We start from the raw sequence: 17397 nt of genomic DNA on the forward strand, positions 1-17397 counted from the left end.
ACATTCAAATAATATTTGCTTAGAAAACCCTAGGCCTTGGGCTTGGATTCTCTTATACCACTCACGAGGCGTTTTCTCGGCAGTTTCGGGTAGCCAGCATCGAGGAATGCCCACCAGAAATCCCTGTGTGTGGCCGACTTTAGACCCTCAGAGTCCTCAGACTCAAATCAAATGTTTCATACTGTAACGAAATCTTCATGGATAGCGCCATCTGTACGACATTTTGAACTGTAGGTCACTCAGTCAGATCAGTTTTCCATAGATTATAGGTATTGATAAGGATGTCTGATGATAGGTGTCGCCATGAGTAGTGACTAACGAGATAGAGTCACTGTATGACTTTAAGTTTATACAGTATATGAGGTTTGTTCGTAGAGTGTAGGAGGGTAGAGAGTCTCTACCCTCCATAGTAGAGTGGTTTGCAACGGTTTTGAACTGTACAGAGCAAGCGCAATTCCATTTTAGGGTAGCGAAAATCCATTTGCGCTTGCTCTGTACAGTTCACAACCGTTGTGAACCCATAGACATATTAAAATGTAATAAGGGTAATAAGTCTATGTTGTGAACCGCTCTACGAACAAGCCTATTAAGTCACTGTATGTATGACTTTATACAGTGACTAACGAGTCTCGTTAGAGTTATTGTATGACTTTACAGTTTTACTGTATGTAATAATACAGTGACTTCAACAAGAGACACTGTATGAAATGATGGTTACAGTGGCTAATAAAAAATTGAGTATTCAAATGAGTTAATTTAATACCAATGATCAATTCTGTACAATAATCTTAAATGTGAATATTTTGAAAACGAACGGATAGAATGAAAAAAAATTGAATATACTGAACTCAGGAAAGAAAGGCCTTTTAAATGTGGTATCATTTACCCCAACCTCCCTTCCCAGAGTATAGGGGTTGAGTTTTAAATTTGCAATCAATTTTTTCACCTTTGCCCTACCGAGTCATCAAACATAATTTCTTTTCTGAGGGATGAGAAATACATTATGATATAGGATATGGATCGACAAATTGAGGGACTATTCGAAGATGATTTTAGAATCTTCTGATGTGAATAGGTATATTTGTAAAAGATTCCTTGTTTTAAAACGTCCATTTGAATTATTGAACCTTTTCGTCGAAATAGGTTTTCCATCAAAATCAAAACGTTTTCTATTGTCAGTCTTGTTTCCAGAATTCCCTTATTTATCGAATTATTTCCACGAAGCGAACAACCTTTAAACCCACAAATTTCACACGTTTAGTCATATTTTTCGATAAGTCTTGAAACAATTTATCAAGCCACCCAGTTTTCAATTCATTGATTGGGTGCAAATAATTCTACTACTCTTCACTATATTGGTTTATTCTTCTTTTACATAACAGCAATACAATATGTGTTCTTGCACAAACAATGACCAGTGAATGGATGATACTGGCGTGAGAAATGGATACAGTCAATATTTGTCACGCGACACATTTAATTAGCATAATACAGAGTAAGTATTTACATGATTCTTTCAGTACATATAATCGAAATCTAAATCCATCTATACAATATTTACAAGGAACGATCCACTTACAAACTATTACAATTACTACCTAAAACTATGACTTAAAATGTACAAATATTCAACATGACTCAAAAAAATTCTATATCGCAATCAGGTCGATTCTTCGAGTTCAGAGTGGATCATTATTTGAAGCTGTTTCTGTTTCAGAATTATGTGAAAATGACTTTTTTCAATATTCTTCGTTAAGTTTATAGTACAGGTTGAAGTTTGAAGATAACCAGAGGATATAATATTTAATTTGGATACTGGAAATTTTACCCTCAAATTAGATGCTTATGCAGTCCACAATAATTATCTTCTTTGAAGAACTAATGAGTTTTGATAATACAACAAAAAAGATCACGAAGCCTGAAATATTTGTCATATGTATTTATACAACGGGGAACGGAATAATAATAAATAAAAGTAAAAAATAATTACATATTTTCATCTAGGAAGTAAGGTTTTTATTTATCGTTCCAATTTCCACTATAGACTGTTTCAGTTTAAAAATGCTTCATAATTCAACAATTCTTCAAATTTATCGATATTGCTCATAGATTTATGTGGAAGACATGCAATGCAACTTTTTCAGAATGCTCAACGTTATTCGATGATTTGTTTCAGAAATGTATTCATTTTTTAAATAATCTTGAAAAAAACTCCGACTACCTACAAAGGCATTATTACGTATTTGAGGATCAATTCCAACCTGAATAGTTGATTCTTTGTTTAACACAATTTGACTACAATTGTTGAGATCTTATTATTCTGATGTCATGGTTTGATTGTACCCTCACTTTTGAGATAGCACAAAAAGCTGCTGCTTCACATTCAGCCTTCCCGTCAGCGCAGCAGTGCCTGTATTTTAAGCTGATTCTGCAGATACCATTGCTACCACCTCATGTCCTATGTTGTAGCCATCAGTTTAGCGGACGCTGTCACGTGATGTTGGTGATGGTAAGCCAGCTCTGGGTTCGCGGCTGTGGCGCCAGGAAAACCGAATAACTGTTGGTAAGGGTACCCTTGGTTCTGCAGGCAGCTGTAGTCGTATCCTGGTTCGCTCTTCACCACGCTCGACGAGGATGGCAACAGAGAACCAGGACTTATGTAAGGTCTCTCTAGGGTTTGGGGAATTTTGTTTTCAGGTGAATGTTGATGACTGGTGTGGTTCTGAGTAGATGATGGCACTTGTTGGTTGGAGTGTTGTTGTTGTTGGGTTGATGATATACTTAGGGATGTTTTTCCATCTGAAAAAAAAATTATTGGTAGTGAGAGAAATTAGGTCAATTCGTTAAGAACATTCTTATAATGAAATCATAAAGGGATATCAGCTTCAGAGTAAGGCAGGTGAATAATAACCAAAGTTAATTAAAAAACATAACACCCATTAATTGAAAATCAACAAGAACAAGTTGCAAACGGATATACACGCTCTGTGAGTTAGAAAAGAGAGTTGAGTTGGTCCTTGTTTGCTGTCAGTTGTCGGTAGGGTATAATCCTTCACCATACCGGATAATGAAATCGAATAAAGGGGCCATGTCATTTCCATTGCCTATTTTCATTGATGTATGAGTTGTGTTTCTCTGACGAGGTCAAATTAGACCGAAACCAGACATACATTATTTCTCGAGTAAAGCCCGTTTGCAATTCTCTACAAAATTTACTCGAGATTTCATGCGCCGTGAATTATGTACTGTTACATACGCACTTTCGGTAGAATTCTCTGTTCAGTTGCGTACTAAATAGTCTCCGCCCTTTTCTTGCGAGAATTTTGTAGAGAATTCTCCAGAGAAGTCTCAGCTGTTGCAAACGGGCTTAAATGGTATTTCTGTTAATACTTTGAGTGATGGTGAGTTGCTTCTTCGATTTAGATGGTAACATTTGTCGATTTTCATATTTTCAATTTGAATTTGATTCGAGCAATAAAGGCTAAGTCTCGTACAAATGTTTCAACAGTGAATTCCCGAGGTCGAAAGAAACACTTTTTTCCCATACCATTTTTTCTGAATCGGCTCGGTCTAAAAGATATGAATCCTTTTTTCGAACACAAGATATCATCCACATCTTCCAGTTTTCTCATTATAACCATTACGTACACGTATCATAAAAATACCAAAAATTCTAAGATCCCAACTCTTGAATCTAAGATATCGATTGGAATTCATTCTGGGAGGATTCTGCATTTTCTGAAACTATTTAGGGTTTTCACTCCCAATCTTTTTTTCAGTTCATTGTCAGGCAACAATTTTTTCTACTTGACTTGCTCCTGACAAATTAGTGCAAGAATTTACGCAGGTGCATATCGTTTATTTCAATTTTTCAATTCAAAACCCTAAAAAGTTTCAGGAAATCTTGAAACTAAGTTGGACGTCATCTAATGGATATTTGAACCTTTTGTAAAATAAGAGAATTCTTCATATTATCTCGTATATTGCGCCGTTTTCAAGTAATTTAATAAAAAATATCTATTCTGCGATACTAGGAAAATTGATACTTTGGCTCAATGCAACTCTGTTTAAAAGATCCACACATGGGTAGTGTGAGTGACATAGATTTAGCTTGTTATTCTGAAGGGAATTTTGTTTCTCCAGGGGTGGTAAAGCTCATTATGAAAATTTAAAAAGGGTATATCTTTTTATCAGGGTCGAATCGGAAAAAAATGGTATAGAATAATACCACCCTGTATATTATATTTCGCTAAAGAAACAGCCTGAATGGGTAGAAAGGTTGATAGGTAGTTATTAATAATGATATTATTCGATTTTCATTGGTCTGGACAAAACATTACCATTTTTCAAGAAATAGATTTTAGAAATCGTCATTGTGTTCTTCATTGCTCTGATATTACCGGTGTTAAGGGCCATACTCGAATTGCCCTTTATATTAAACGTCCGTGCTCATTTCAAGATATCTGGTAAATATTCTATTTTTTTGCTCATGATGGCTTTATGCTATGGAATATTGAAAATCCAGAGAAAAAAATATCGTTACCGATTTGAAGTAGATAAGACAAAGAGTGATGTGTTGCGAATAGGATCCACTGTGATGCATCTATTTTATTGAAAAGGTAATTTCCTAATTTTAACGAAATTTCCACTAAATACTAGTGAATGAATTGTAAGGGTAAGGGTGTTTAAACTCCATATAAAGTCATTTGAACCCTTATATTCTTTTTCAAGAGCGCCACTGGTCAATAACGCCTGACAACTAAAACTCGGTCTGAGAACTAATAACAATTAATTAATATATAAACAGTCTCTTCTTAACTCTCACAACCATTTATAATAATAATTATAAATGAAGAAATAAATGTATACAAATAATCTATCAACAAAAAGCAGTTTCGTTCGCTTTGAATTATTTATTTTTATCATCAAAGAATTTTTTGTCACTATTCTTCTTCGACCCTAATATCTGGCCGCATTATAGGCCCAGGCCAACTTGGCCCTTCACTGCAGCCATTATGTTAATTCGCATTCAAGGAATAAAAAGGGTTTTCGTTGCCTATTGGTTCGTTCTCCATTGTAATTCTCCTGACAAAGATATATTTATGAATATCCATATAGTTTAGGAATCACATACTGTTCTACCTGAACTCTTTCTCACTCTTATGATAAAGATAGAAGGAAAGGAAGGAAGCCCTGTGGCGAAACAGCCCCGAACTCCTTCCTCAATTACAGAACCCAGAAAGAGAGACGACCATTTATGATGTGGGTGGAAAAAAAATGGTTAATATTATTCGCAATCTCCTCATATTGTATCAGGAGAACAGAAACTTGCGGAGAGAGAAGCTCTCTTGGATATTCATTCCTCCTTTACACTTTGGAGTTCTGTAACTGCAATCGTTTGAAGCCTTGTAGATAGAAGATGTATTTAGGATTGTCATCCCAAACCTATTTGTTGTTGAACCTACTTACAATATTTTTTACCCTTCTTTTATCGGACGGTTATTGTGTTTTGATAAGGAATCAATGACAACAGGGATCCGGAACTTATTTTGAGGAGGGACCGGAGTAGGAGAACCGTCAATGAAAGGAGAACAGAAAGAAGTAGATGCAGTTACAAACCGTATTTGGATATGAAATAAGAGGTAATGAATCCAATTCTTTCAGACTATTCGCTGCTGAACTTTCAAATATAGTGTCACACGATGGATGTTTATGGAGACGTTTATGGAGAACTAAGTAGGTACAATTTTGTGCTGAATATTTGTATTTTGGGAGTTTTGACTATGAACGTTCCCCCTGAAATATTTTCAGAACCTCGCAGTTTCCGATAATACCGGAAACAGTCTTCATTTTTCTTGTTTCAATTGGCATACCCGGCATTTTCAACAGTATTATTCGATATTTTGGGTGGAAAATCAACGGTTTATGAGTTATTGGAATTTTTATGAAAAAAATTGTGAGAACGGGAGGTCACAAGTTTTTTCAATATACAGGGTGAGTCTTAGACTCGTACGAATATTTTAACAGTATAGATTTTTGAGGTAAAAAAAACACTTCTTTCCCCTACCATTTTTTCCGAATCGGCTCGATTGAAAAGATACATGCTGTTGAAAAATCATAAAAAATGTTATTTTTAGTTCTATCCTACGAACGTTTTATTCGAATGGAATGAATGTCGGAATATAATTTTTCATTTATTTGAATCTTTATCGAACACAAAAGATATCACCCACCTCTTCCAATTTTCTCATTGTGACCATTACGTACCATTGTACCATAAAAATACCGAAAATTCAAAGAACCCAATTCTATAAACTAAGTTGAACGTTTTGTAAAATATAAAATTCTTCATATTTTCTCGTATAGGTAATGCGCCGTTTTCGAGTACATAATTTGATGTTCAAAAATAATTATCAGTGATATTCGGAAAATTGAGTACTTTAGCTGAATGTAACTCTGTTGAATAGATCCACAGATGTGTAGTCTCATAGATTTAGTTTGATTAATATCAAACTATTTAGAATTTTGTCTATCCAGGGGTGGCATGGCTCGTTATAAAAGCTTAAAATGGCTATATCTTTTTATCAGGGTCTAATCGGAAAAAATGTTATAGGAAACACGTGGTTCTTTTGACCTCAAGAAATCTACTATTGAAATATTTGTACGAGTCAAAGACTCAAAGACTCACCCTATATATTTGAGCTGGGAGAGCGTTTTTGAAAAAACCTTTAACATTGTCAATTATGCTATTATTATAACGCACTATTTACTGTTTAGACCGATAAGAAGAGAAGATCATCAAGTTGCACAAATCAAATTCATCAAAACTAAAATTATCAAACTGCAAAAATTAATTTATTCGATTCTAAGTAAAAAAGAGGGGGGTTACTTAAACATAGAATTCTATCAAACGAAAACTGGAAAGAACTTCACGAAAACAACAGCATACTTTCGAACCATAAATAAAAGCTATACAGTCAAAAATTGAACTCCGTCTGAATATCGTCTTATATAGACTCCGAAACGTTACTATACATATGTACCTAATTATAATTTCAAAGTTCCTTTTTTCATTGTCAGGCAACAGTTTTTTCTACTTGATTTGCTCCTGACAAATTATTGCAAGAATTTAAGCCAATTTTGTTCCAAAGATCGGGAGTGAAAACCCTAAAAAATTTCAATGAAATTGGTCAAATTTCAGATTGGACAAATTTGAGGAAATGTAAATTAAGATATGGAGAATTCCAAACTAATTGGGTGCAACGGGGCCCTGGTGGAACTTTCTGATGAATAAGAAATAGATTCGAAGCTCATTATCGTTTTTGAAAATTAGTAGGTATGTATAATAGTTCTGCAGAAATTAGAAAAATTCAAAATCAAATCTTAACTTTAGAAATTTATATCAACAGAAAAAATAGTAGCTAGTTCTGGGTAACGTAAGGCGAATTCCACAAAAAAATTTGAATTTTATCGAAAACCCAAAACTGACATATATAAGGTCAGAAATTTGAAAAACTAATGATTCGTATGTAGGCAGAAATTAATCTCAGAACTCGGCGAACAAAATGTCAAGAAGGTTTGATCGATTTTAAGGGTGAGGGGTGAGGGTGAAAGAATGATCCTGCATAAAAGATCGCCCTACAGCATCTCCATCGTCATCTTTCCCGTCCAATCAGGCACCAAATCTCGACTTACCTTCTACGGAGGTGGAGCTACTGTCATCTCGTTCACCGCCTCCGGACCCCTGTTTTTTGGGCTTTCGTTTGCGGGTCTGTATCCCGTCCTTGCGCATCGCCAGAGGCCTGTTGACGCCGTGCAGCTTGAAGTAGAGACCGCAGGCGTTGCAAACAGGTTCGCCGTCGTTGTTGCGACGCCAGAGCGTCGTCGTCCTGGTGCCGCAATTCGTGCAGCAGAGACCTAAGCGTCTGGTGGCGGTCTGTAAGGAAAAATTACGTTTTTCGAAAAATAATCATCACAAAAGCATCGCTAGTATTTTTAGAACGAGCTTGAACATATGTAAACATTTCAATAATACCATTTAATAGTACCTAATTATGTATACTCAATGATAAAACACAAATAATTCAAATAAATAACTCAAATATACAGGGTGTTTTCAAAGTTGAGGCATTTTTTTGCAGAAGGTAGAACTCATCAAAATAAGTCAAAAATTGTCTATACAGGGTGACTCATAACTATTGAGACATAGGCTGAGGGCAGATTGTTTGGACCAAAATATGGCGATAGGACCAAATATACCTCAATAAAATATTGCTGTGGAAAAAGATAGAGGGCGTTAAAGTTCGAAGTTCGAAGCCCTTTATGGGAAGAATTAGAAAAGGCATAGAAGTCGAAGGAGGCCACGTAGAATATTTAATTTAAGTTTATTCCTTTTATGTTACATTGTTTTTAATTATGCTTTATCGTCGAAATAAATAAATAAAATAAATAAATCGTTACTCCAAATCCCATTCCGATGCTCTGAACTGTTCAATAGTGTTTTTCATAAAAACGGATGAAAAAATATACAGTGAAAAAATATACAGCAAAAAACGAAAAAAAAATTCAACTTTAACGCCCTCTATCTTTTTCCACAGCAATATTTTATTGGGGTATATTTGGTCCTATCGCCATATTTTGGTCCAAACAATCTGCCCTTAGCCTATGTCCCAATAGTTATGAATCACCTTGTATTAAATATCCAAAATGGATGAGATACAACCCGTAGAAGTTCGACAAAATTTCATTGAATTTCAAGTACGGGACTGTCGAAAGTGAATACGGCTTCGAAAAACGAAACAAAACATAAACATATGGCTGGACAATGAATGGATCAGTACCAAATTCATCGGATTAGATGCATCAGGTCACTTTTGAGAGAATCATAATTGTTGTATAGTACAATTTAGGGTGAAAAAAAATGTAGAAAATCGAGGCAGTTTCTTGAAAGTGCTTGTTAGTTATGTTGAAAAAGTGCTATGATGTTTCCCTATTTCATCCCATTTTACGATGATTGTTGAAATGTTCGAACAAAAAGATTGTAATGCCCATTGTGAAAAAATTCGTGAATAATTTAGACGAATTTTATTGGTGAGATTTCGAAGTACTATTCTATTTTTTATATTTGTGTCTTCTTGTCTCTTCTGTCAGTTGGTATCGAAATGAGCCATTTCATGAAATCGTGTCAGTTACTAAAAATAATGAGAACAATTTTGCAATCCCAAGTTTCCATTTTCATCACCACGTAAATATCGAACGAGCCAATATCCTAAACTAGCTGACCCGACAAACCTAGTTTTGCCATTTAAATTATTTCTAGGGTAGATAATAATAACTAACTCATTGTGATTGCTCGATTGGTCGTAAGAAAAAGGAATGCCTTTTTTTCTGTTCTGTACAATTTTTTTTGGGAATATTTTGTTATATAAACCTTGCCCTAACAATAATAAACACAACAAAAAAAGAAATGTCCAATTTGGTGCGATCGTTTGAACAATAAAGCATTTTGAAGTAAACCATAGATCCTCTTTTATTAATATAGATGAAACCACATGGTCGAATCAGATGTTTTTCCCACTGCTTTGCGATAATTCAGCTAACACACGATCTACTATTAGGATCTATTTCAGTAATCATTTTCAATTTTTTCATTTTGAAAGTTTTGTATAGGTGATTTTTGATGAAACGCTTCATATTGACCAGTTCTACCTTCTGTTGAAAAAAATCCTCACCTTCAAATATATATATATATATATATATGTATATAGTATACAGAGTGTTCCAAATTAAGCACCATTGCCAACTCTGTTATTATTGATGCTACGAGTTCGGTCAAATGGGCAAACAATGGTCAAATGGCGAATACAAAACAAAAATTGACAATTGCGTTTTCAAAACAAAATGATTCTCTTCAATAGAACACCCTATACCTATTTTATCATGCATTTCGATTCGTAATAACATTCTCAACAACAAAGTTCATATCATCTTTCTTTCTAAAGTTGAAAATAAGAGATTTGGGTATGTGGAAATATTTTTTTCATTCACTATTTACTAGTACAAAAAATTTCTTTGTTTTGGCGAATAAAATCTCCTGATTGTCCAAACCCCAATTTGTTTTAGAATGTTTTATTCATAATTTTCGCAGAATCATTTTTCCTCAAAACATTGAAGTAGGCCTTTCTATTTCTTATGGAGATTTCCTTTTATAAGTCAAACACAAGTATCGAGTATATCATAAAAAATTCAAAATTTGCAGGAAAATTGAAAGATCAAAAATGAATTAGTTATAGCCATTTGAAAAATCAGTAGGATCTCGTCCATGTTTTCTGAAACATATATATTGTTCAAGAGTGTTTCAAATTGATTCTGTACCCTTAAACTTTTGTTCGACACTTTTTTCTACACAGTGGCTCAAGAGAGTTTAAGGGGAGGGGACCCATTTACCATAACCTATCACCTGGTGATTACTGCACTGTATAAAGTAGTTATCTCTATGTGGGAGAATGTACACAATCTTCTCCTTACCTTCTTTTCGAAAATTTATCTGCAAACTCTTAATAAAAGTCCCAATAAAAGACACATGATAATACCGTCAACTTTTAAACTTATGTCCATAGACGCAGCACGTTTACGGTTGATGAAGCAGATAACGAGAACGAAAGTAGGAACACGTTCTGTAGACCGCCGATTTGCATAAAGTGGTATCGGAGTAAATAGAATTTAATGCTAAAAACACAATAAACTTTATGTTAAGGGCAATGAAAATGATGATAATCAGTTTCTACTCTAGTTTTACGAAAATTAACATAGTTATCGGCCGTAAAGTTGTTATGGCAGGTGCGGGGACGTGGGTGTTTTTATACACATTCGACCAGGATTTAGAATCATTTCACCCCAAAATATGGACGATATCCGTATGATAAATAAGAGAAAAATTTTCCTGACCTTGGTAAATGAATAATTTTCTTTCTCAGAAATTATAGCATATATTTTCATTGGCAACATATTTCACAATTCACAAGATTATTTCGAAAAAAAATTATAATTATCCCTACTGATTTAGAAACATTATATAATGATATAATAATTAATATGAAAAGATAAATGTTTCACAAAAATTCCACCCTCATTAGCGATGTATATCGAGATTCTCTTATTGATTCGTGTGAAATTCATGGTCTTCTTAGCATAGGCATTGAGTATTAAATATACCCAATGGTGTGAGTATACAGATATTTTGACAAAGATCGTCTGAATACCCCTTCTAGATTCGAATTCTAACAAACTATAAGTCGAATATTGAATACAAATATTTTTATTAATTCAATGGGAAAATTCAATACCTACGACTGTAATAAGAAAAAAAATAGAGTCGTATCTCAATAAAGTCTAGAAGGTCGATTTCAATAATTTAATTAAATGACCATAACATTGAAGAATTTCAAAATTTCATCAAAATTGAAAAAGAAGGAAGATATTTCGAAATATCAAATATTTCCGATTTTTCATTATGAACCTAGAACAAAAGCAGATATTGAGATTTGAGGGAAGTCATGTTTTAGCACTTGCGAAGGCAGAACTTTAAGGCAATAGACGGAATTCCTGGTATATATAGTTTGAAAGATAGTAGTGGTGAGCATCTCAGATCTGTAACCACCCCTTATAAACCAAGTTTTATGAGAATTTTGATCCAGACAGCTATCGAGAAGATATAAGAGTATATCGTGCCAATGCTTCAACAAAATACGACAAACTCATCTGGGAGTTCTTAAAGTGGGTGTACAGAGTGGTTCATAATTGTACGATAGTCCTACAAGCAATCATCCTTTGAGAGAAATAGTCCATATGAATATGTTTATGTTCGCAACGGTTTCAATTCTGAGGTACAGGCTGTTGTAATGAAAAAAAAGTTTTCCCTCATAATTTCTGAAACTTCTTTGTCCTTTTTAATCGAACTACATACATGCAAAGTTATGCAGGGTGATGATTCCTCGATGAAAATAAGCAGGGATAGTTCCTATGAATTTTTTTCAAAATCGACGTCCCTTCCAAAATACAGCCTTTGGAAGGTGATGACGAGTAGACAGATTTTAATTTTTTTTCGGGTTCTAAAAAATACTGAGTCATAAAACTATACATGATATGAAGCACTAAGTAGATGTTATTCACACAATTTTTTTAGATTTCATAACTTCATTATTAGGGGTTGAAAATAACAACCTCTTATGATTTTTCCTCAGAAATTGTTTTCGTGGGATAGATTTTCGAAAAATAAAATTCTCTTATGGTTTCCCATTCAATTCTGGAGACAAAAAGTCTTGCAAAATTTCGATACAGTCGATACTTTTCTCGGAATAAATAAAAACTTACAAGCAGTATACGAAGGTCTATGAGGTAGAGAGTTGATGCATGTATTTCAGCGGGAGGTAGTCATTCTATGAAACACTTAAAAGGTGAAATGGAATGAAGAGTGATCAGAACTACTTGTAAGTTTTTATTTATCCCGAGAAAAGTATCCACTGTATCGAAATTTTGCAAGAGACTTTTTTTTCTCAAGAATTGAATGGAAAACCATAAGAGAATTTTATTTTTCGAAAATCTATCCCACGAAAACAATTTTTGAAGGAAAATCATAAGGGGTTGTTATTTTCAACCCCTAATAACAAAGTTATGAAATCTAAAAAAATTGTGTGAGTAACATCTACTTAGTAGATATCGATTGAAATTTATTCTGGGAGGAAATCTTTGATTTCATTTTTAATTGATTTTGTTTCAGAGATTGGGAGTGAAAACCCTAAAAAGTTTATGAAAAGATCTACTTAGTACTTCATATTATGTATAGTTATGACTCATTATTTTTTAGAACCCGTAAAAAAAATTAAAAACTGTCAACTTGTCATCGCCTTCCAAAGGCTGTATCTTGGAAGGAGGGCGATTTCGAAAAAAAATTATAGGAACTACCCCTGCTTATTTTCATCGAGGAATCATCTCCCTAAGTCCTTCGCATTCGTTTAAAGACACCCCCTGTATAATGAAATTAGAATTACCTTATCCCATATTTTGAAATTTGTAAATCCTCGTGTATACCGAATATTATTGCAATGCCAACACTGTTGGTACTGATGTTCTTATGTCATCTGTTATATTGTTTTTTTTTTTATATTTATTGAACCTCGGCTATGTGAAATTTCACAAAAATTCAATTTTCCATCGTCCTTCCCTTCGTTGGCATACAGTCGCACTCTACTCACCAGTCTTTTGGAGGGTTTGATCAGAGGTCTGTTCATCCCATTCATCTTGTGGTACAGACCACAAGCGTTACACAAATAGTGTCCAGTACCATCCCGCCTCCACAGGGGGGTGGAAATGGCACCGCAATTGACGCATTCCCTTCCTTCGCCGAACTGGAACTCCATGGTACCCTCTGTCGAAGAAAATAGGGAGTATTAGTGAATAGAAATACTTACTAGTATTTTTGACGATTTTCGATATGGCGCTAGATTCCAGTGGGGTTGGTGGTGGTTGGGGTACGGGTTACTTTCGTATCCATGTTCTAAAAGGCGGAAGGAAAAACTGTTGAATTTTCTTGAGATAAACGGGGAAACTGTGATATTGGATAAGTGGGCTTAGGCAATATCGATATGTAACCTCATGATGGTTTCCTGAAGGTTAGACGAAATCTTATTCTCGATTTCCATCAAGTCTACACATTTTTGGGGTTAAATGTTTGAAATTACTTCCGTAGAAACTTAGCGTTTCACAAACAAGAAGACTGACCGTCCATAGAAGTTTTGGGACATGCAGTGATAAAGTTGGGCTCAAAATTTGTACCGCATGAGGTTTTAAACACCCATCTATTCAACTAAAATTATTTCTATATCCTGTTTTCTGTCACACCGGAAAACAGCATTTCAATTGCTCATTTCAAATGACACAAACAGTATTTTATGATCACATGACCATAGGAGAGTGATTCGAAGGTAACCTGAACAAAGTGTTATACTTGAAGGATAAATTACTTGGTTCAATGCTTCCTGACTTATTATACCTAGTATTTCTGCAAATACAAAAAGTGAATTCCTATTGTTACCAATGAAAATTTGAAATAAGACAGTAGTAATATGTAGTATGCTGTTTCTGCATGCTATATGCTACCGAAAGACGCCCTTCGATAAAAATATAAGTGGATCGCTGTCCGAAACTTTTGAGTACCTATAATTTTACAGCTCAATATTGATCCTGGTTCTCCCAAAAACATCTAGTTAACGATCTAAGACAATCACCCTGTATAAAACGTCTGGTGAGGTAGGAAATATAAAAGATTATACCTACTACTAGTGGTAATATTGAACAGAGTCTATACTCTATAGTCACAAGAGCATCGTGCATCAAAGACATTCTTTCAACAACCTCATGTATAAAATGGTCTATTCAAGTATTCAAATACACTGTCACTGAAAACTTTCAACCATTTTATCAGGGTGGTTGAAAGTAAAATTTCGATATCGAATCTTGTTCAGTTATTTTTAAAATTCGAAGAATATATTCGAAGACCTCTCGGTTGTTATGTCTTCAGATTTTACTCCTCTTTACATCTTGAATAATTGTCATACTTTTATACAAACGCAGGAAGAAACACGTTATTGATAGTAAGTCATTAATATCATAGCTACTTTCTGTAGTACCAAATCATTTATAATTGAACTTAGCTTTCCATTTCAATCTAGTTTTCACTTAATGACTTCATACTGGATTTCCTAATGAGATACTGATAAAAACAAACCGAACTTAAAATCGGAGGAGATGCAGACATGTTGAAGCTTAATTAGAGCAGCCGATTCTAAACAACTCCTCTTCTCAAGATGTTTGATGTTTGGGAAATTAATGATTTACTGATGCGTATGTTTATCTCGCACCGCTCGTTTAATACCTACTTATTTATTTTCTGTTAGTATTCTCGTATTCGCATTATTTTCCGACTTTCCGTCTGTTCCGATATTCCTGAATAGTACTGTCAGTATTTCAGAAACGATGCCTATTGGCCCAGTCGTTCGAGTTCTATTGTTATTCGATTGCGGGCCAGTACTAACAGCAATATCGGAACAGGCCCTTTATCTAGTGAATGGTGAGTTGAAATGGTTCAGGTCTACGCTGAAGGAAATATGTGGGCTAACTATGGCCTGAAATGATCAAAGACTTGTGTGTTTTCGCTTAAACGTATGAGGGTTTGGAACAAGAAGTAGGTACACAGGATTTTAGATTTAGTTGCAGAGGAGTCAATGTCCACAAAACTGTTGTAATCTCTTTGGTAGGTTGCCGATGTGCTCGTTCCGATTCTGTGTATTCATTTTATTAGTATTCATTAGTAATCAGATTTTATTATTATGTTTGACACCATTTATATTCATTTAATGAGAATTTGACTGAATCGAGGACTGAATCATCTTTTATTTCATATCATGATGTTCCATAATTTTTGTAGAGCCCTGAAGATGAAAAAAAATATTTCCGAAACGTCGGCCAACTGACATACTATCAATTTTCTGTTTTATGATACTCATACCATCTATTACTGAAATAGGCACACCCTTTTCACATAATTGGGGGGTTCATAGCTGAAGTGAACCAAGTCCAAGCCTAGTTTTGAGATAAATGGCTTAGAAGTTGTTTATCACCAAATAATTGAAAAGTGACTTCTTTAGATTTTGAAAGGCTACAATGTAAGCATATGCTTACATTCACATTATACAAATCTGAAGTAGTCACTTTTGAATTAATTGGTGATAAACAACTTCTAACGACCGTTTTCAATAAGCCTATCTATCCATCGTTTCACTTATTGACGATTAGTAACCATTGGTAACCATTCAAAAATATATCTACAGATAGATCATAGAAACGACATCACATGCATTTTCTATCTTCAGTAACTGAAACAATGTATGTATAGATAGGATTATTGAAAACGGCCGTAAGTCATTTATCTCAAAACTAGGCTGCATGGACTTGGTTCACTTCAGCTATGAACCCCTCAATTGATAATACTGAAACATTCTACCTCGATTTACTCAAGATTCATGTCTTTGACGTATATAAAAAACTACAAATTTTCCCAATCGCCTTTTACTACTAGTTTGTATTCTTGTAATCTAACTCAATGAAACAACTGCTGAATTAATAAGTTCAGTTACAGAAAATCAAATTTCAAAATTTCATAGCCTACTCGACGACGAATTTTTTTGATAGCAGGTTTTATGGAAATTACACTAACGTCCGGATTCATAATAAAACCTAGAATCCCTTTAATTTTAAAGCTTCTTTTAACCCTATACTCAAAATGACAGTAAAGGAAGCTTTAAGCTTAAAGTGACTTCAAATTTGATTATGAAACTGGACCTAAAGGAAGTTCTAGTTATAAGCTTAAAAGGTGACTTTAAATTTGATAATGAAACTGAACGTAAGCAGTAAGAGGATTTTTTGACAGTCTCGCAAAGATATTTTCCTTCAGATCGCCGATGTCATGTCACTGCTAAGATATACTATGAGTACGGACCATAGGGGCAAGTGTGACTGAGAAGATTGACAAACGGTGTCACTTATATAAGAGGGAAAGGAGTTCACCCAATCCAACACTTTGAGTCTCCCACGGTTCTGAAAAATGTCGTATCGGTAACAATAAAGCCCTCAGTCAAAATCAAATTGTTTAATTAGATCAGTGTACACCAATTAATGAATTTTCAGAGCCGTCATTTCATATATTCAATAGATGCAGATGCTGGGTGTTCTGGCATGAGGAGGCCATTAATTGAACAATGAACTCCAATCCAGTCGATGCTCTCTGGCGATCCACAGAGCAGAATGCCGCTCTTCGATGGCAACATCAGGAAGTTGGTGGTCTGGCCCATTAATCAACAAGAGCCAGGCGTTTCGGTTATTTAGGGATACGCATTAGAAGAGGCTGATAAGGGGCATCAGTGTAAATCACGGTCCTCTCTAGGCGGCTCCAGATTGCTGCCCGACCATCGATATTATTCGTCTGGCGTGAATGATTTGCGTCTGACGCGATATGATACATATCAATCGTCTGTTCTCTGTGCGCCGCGGCACCGGCGGCAACATCAAAGGGGTAATTGACATTTGGATGTTAACGGATATCGTATGGTTGGGTGACGTGTAAAGTTTAAGTGTTTTCGAACGGGGTGTCAGTGATAATCTTTTCTCAAAATCAACACATAGGCCAGATTATTACGACTCATGACGCCTTATCTATGAGAACCTTTTGAATTCGCGATAACGTTATTCCTCCAATAATCTGGTCTACAATACACATAAACATACCATCAGTGTATAATTTATAAAATCCCATTTTCATAATAAAATTTAAAGTCCTTTTAA

The 17397-nt window shown here is 34.7% G+C and overlaps 1 protein-coding gene across 3 annotated transcripts in view; it reads right to left on the minus strand.

Annotated features, from left to right (window-relative positions):
• Window positions 1-1763: 1763 nt before the first annotated feature.
• Window positions 1764-17397, minus strand: part of LOC123312221 (GATA-binding factor A-like) — a 100847-nt gene continuing 85213 nt past the window's right edge. For 2 of the 3 annotated variants that reach the window (XM_044896534.1, XM_044896535.1), the window contains exons 3-5: window positions 13254-13426; window positions 7696-7936; window positions 1764-2799 (exon numbers count right to left, since the gene is read on the minus strand). In XM_044896534.1, the coding sequence (XP_044752469.1) occupies window positions 2459-2799; window positions 7696-7936; window positions 13254-13426 (755 nt within the window). In that variant the 3' untranslated portion in view covers window positions 1764-2458. Of the gene's footprint in view, window positions 2800-7695; window positions 7937-13253; window positions 13427-13469; window positions 13556-17397 lie in introns of all 3 variants that reach the window. The other variant, XM_044896537.1, reaches the window with a different exon arrangement.

Source organism: Coccinella septempunctata, chromosome 4 (genome assembly GCF_907165205.1).
Source record: "Coccinella septempunctata chromosome 4, icCocSept1.1, whole genome shotgun sequence".
Lineage (NCBI taxonomy): Eukaryota > Metazoa > Arthropoda > Insecta > Coleoptera > Coccinellidae > Coccinella > Coccinella septempunctata.